This window comes from Etheostoma cragini, chromosome 9 (assembly GCF_013103735.1).
Source record: "Etheostoma cragini isolate CJK2018 chromosome 9, CSU_Ecrag_1.0, whole genome shotgun sequence".
NCBI classification, from domain to species: Eukaryota; Metazoa; Chordata; class Actinopteri; order Perciformes; family Percidae; genus Etheostoma; species Etheostoma cragini.
In genome coordinates this window covers 448,614-450,520 of record NC_048415.1, presented here as the reverse complement: position 1 = coordinate 450,520, position 1,907 = coordinate 448,614, and the positions used below count along the sequence as shown (strand labels likewise).

The window sequence follows — 1,907 nt, the reverse complement described above, 5'->3', positions numbered from 1 at the left end:
TGCAGCTGCAGATGTGTGATGTGACTCTGATGCTTTGAACATCTGTGTGGCAGGTTTAACAGCAGCCTGACCGGCGCGCGCTCCAGAAGAGACGTGGCCTGGCTGTGGAGGTTTGCCGGGAGGAATCCATTTTGGATCGGTGAGTGGCTTTATCGTCGGCGTTGAGGCTTTCCCATGAGCCTCGGCGTGGACGACGTGGTGTTCTCAACGCGGAGCAAAAGATCTGGAGTCCAGGCACTTATTGGTTTTTTACAGTTAAAATGAAATGAAAAGGACACAGCTGTGGAATTCATTAATAATTATGTCTATTACTGTGTTAATTAGACTGAGGACGGGAGGATTCAGTGGGTCCTAAACAGCCAAATGCCCAAAATCTGGATTCTGTGCATCCCTAGAAGATTTATCTTCTTCTACCCGAGATGATAAAAGCTCATGGGTTGCATGAGTCTGTGGGGTGTTGGGTTTGGAACCGCAGGGTCGCTGGTTCAAGTCCCCATTCGGACCAAAGTATGGTGGTGGACTGGTAGCAGGAGAGGTGCCAGTCCACCTCTTGAGCAAGGCACCAAACCCCCAACAGCTCGGGGCTCCTTTCAATGGGCAACCCCCCCCCCCCCCCAAACTCTGACATCTCTCCCTTGTTTCCCCAGGTCAGTCTGGAGGTTCAGGTCCCTGGATGTGGACCCACAGGGGCTCACTGTCCTTCTCCAAGATGAGGGGGGCTCCCCCAAAATGCGTGCTGGTTGAAAACCCCCAACGCTGGATCTCCACCAGCTGCTCCCCCGAGACGCAACACGCAGTCATCTGTTCATCGGCGGCCCCCCCTCCCTGAGAGACACGTTCACTGTCACCAGCTCGGCCTGTTGGGGGTCACGTTGATACGCAACGATGCTAATCTAGACCTTTAATATTCATATTTCGGTCATATTAAAGATCGCTGCACAGAACTCAGATATGAGATGAAGTTCAGCAGTTTGACGAATTCTTACATTAGTTCTAAGGGAAAACATATGAGGTACTTGTACTTTACTTCTCATGTTACTTTCTACTTCTCTGATACATTTTTCTCACAGCTTTAGTTATTTTCCAAATGAAGTTATCTCCCCATAAAACAAGAGTTTTGTTATAAAAAGTTAATGTAGTAAAAAAATAAAGTGAAAGTGAAACGACTGACAGAAGAGTATTGTGAAACTACTTTGATAGTTGAAGTAATTTCTCATGTAGAAACCTTTTAATACTGTGAATAGGGCTGCACGATATGAGGAAAATACCAGCATGCCTTGTGCAATAACGTTGTTGAATATCATGATAACGATATATATAATTTGTATGAAATGGGGGGCAGTAGCTCGGTTTGTAGGGAGTTATGTTGGGAACCGGAGGGTCGCTGGTTCAAGTCCCCATACAGACCAAAGTATGGTGGTGGACTGGTAGCTGGACTGCCAAGATGCTCTTGAGCAAGGCATCAAGCCCCCCCCCCCCGACATCTCTCCATTAGTGCATGTATAGGACCTGAGCATGTGTGTAAACTGTAATTTCCCCTTGTAAAGTATACATTATTATTATTATTATTAAACAGATATAAAAGTGTACTCAGTTCTGATTTTCTGTTGCTTTTAGTATTCTTCAAAAATACAACAAATTGCTTGTTGAATTTAAAATGAAATGAAAATAATGTCTAACTTTTTTATTTATGAAATTGAAGATTGAATTGAGCCTTAAAGGCACCACATAAAAAAAAATGAGTTCCTTTTTTTTACTGATATTTCCTTTCAACTAATACTAAAAATCACGTAGTGTCTATAGCGATATGTTAAAATTGCGATGGAGAAAAAAAAACACATTGTGCAGCCCTAATGGAGAACATATTGATATTATGATGCTGATATAATAGTATAACAGTCACAGAG

The 1,907-nt window shown here is 43.4% G+C and overlaps 1 protein-coding gene across 1 annotated transcript in view; it reads left to right on the top strand.

The window, feature by feature from the left end:
• The window catches only part of LOC117950332 (asialoglycoprotein receptor 1-like), a 19,124-nt gene extending 18,176 nt beyond the window's left edge, over window positions 1-948 (top strand). The window contains exons 8-9 of the mRNA XM_034881271.1: window positions 54-139; window positions 648-948. Coding sequence (XP_034737162.1) covers window positions 54-139; window positions 648-829 — 268 coding nt within the window. The 3' untranslated portion in view covers window positions 830-948. The remainder of the gene's footprint in view (window positions 1-53; window positions 140-647) is intronic.
• Window positions 949-1,907: the final 959 nt, after the last annotated feature.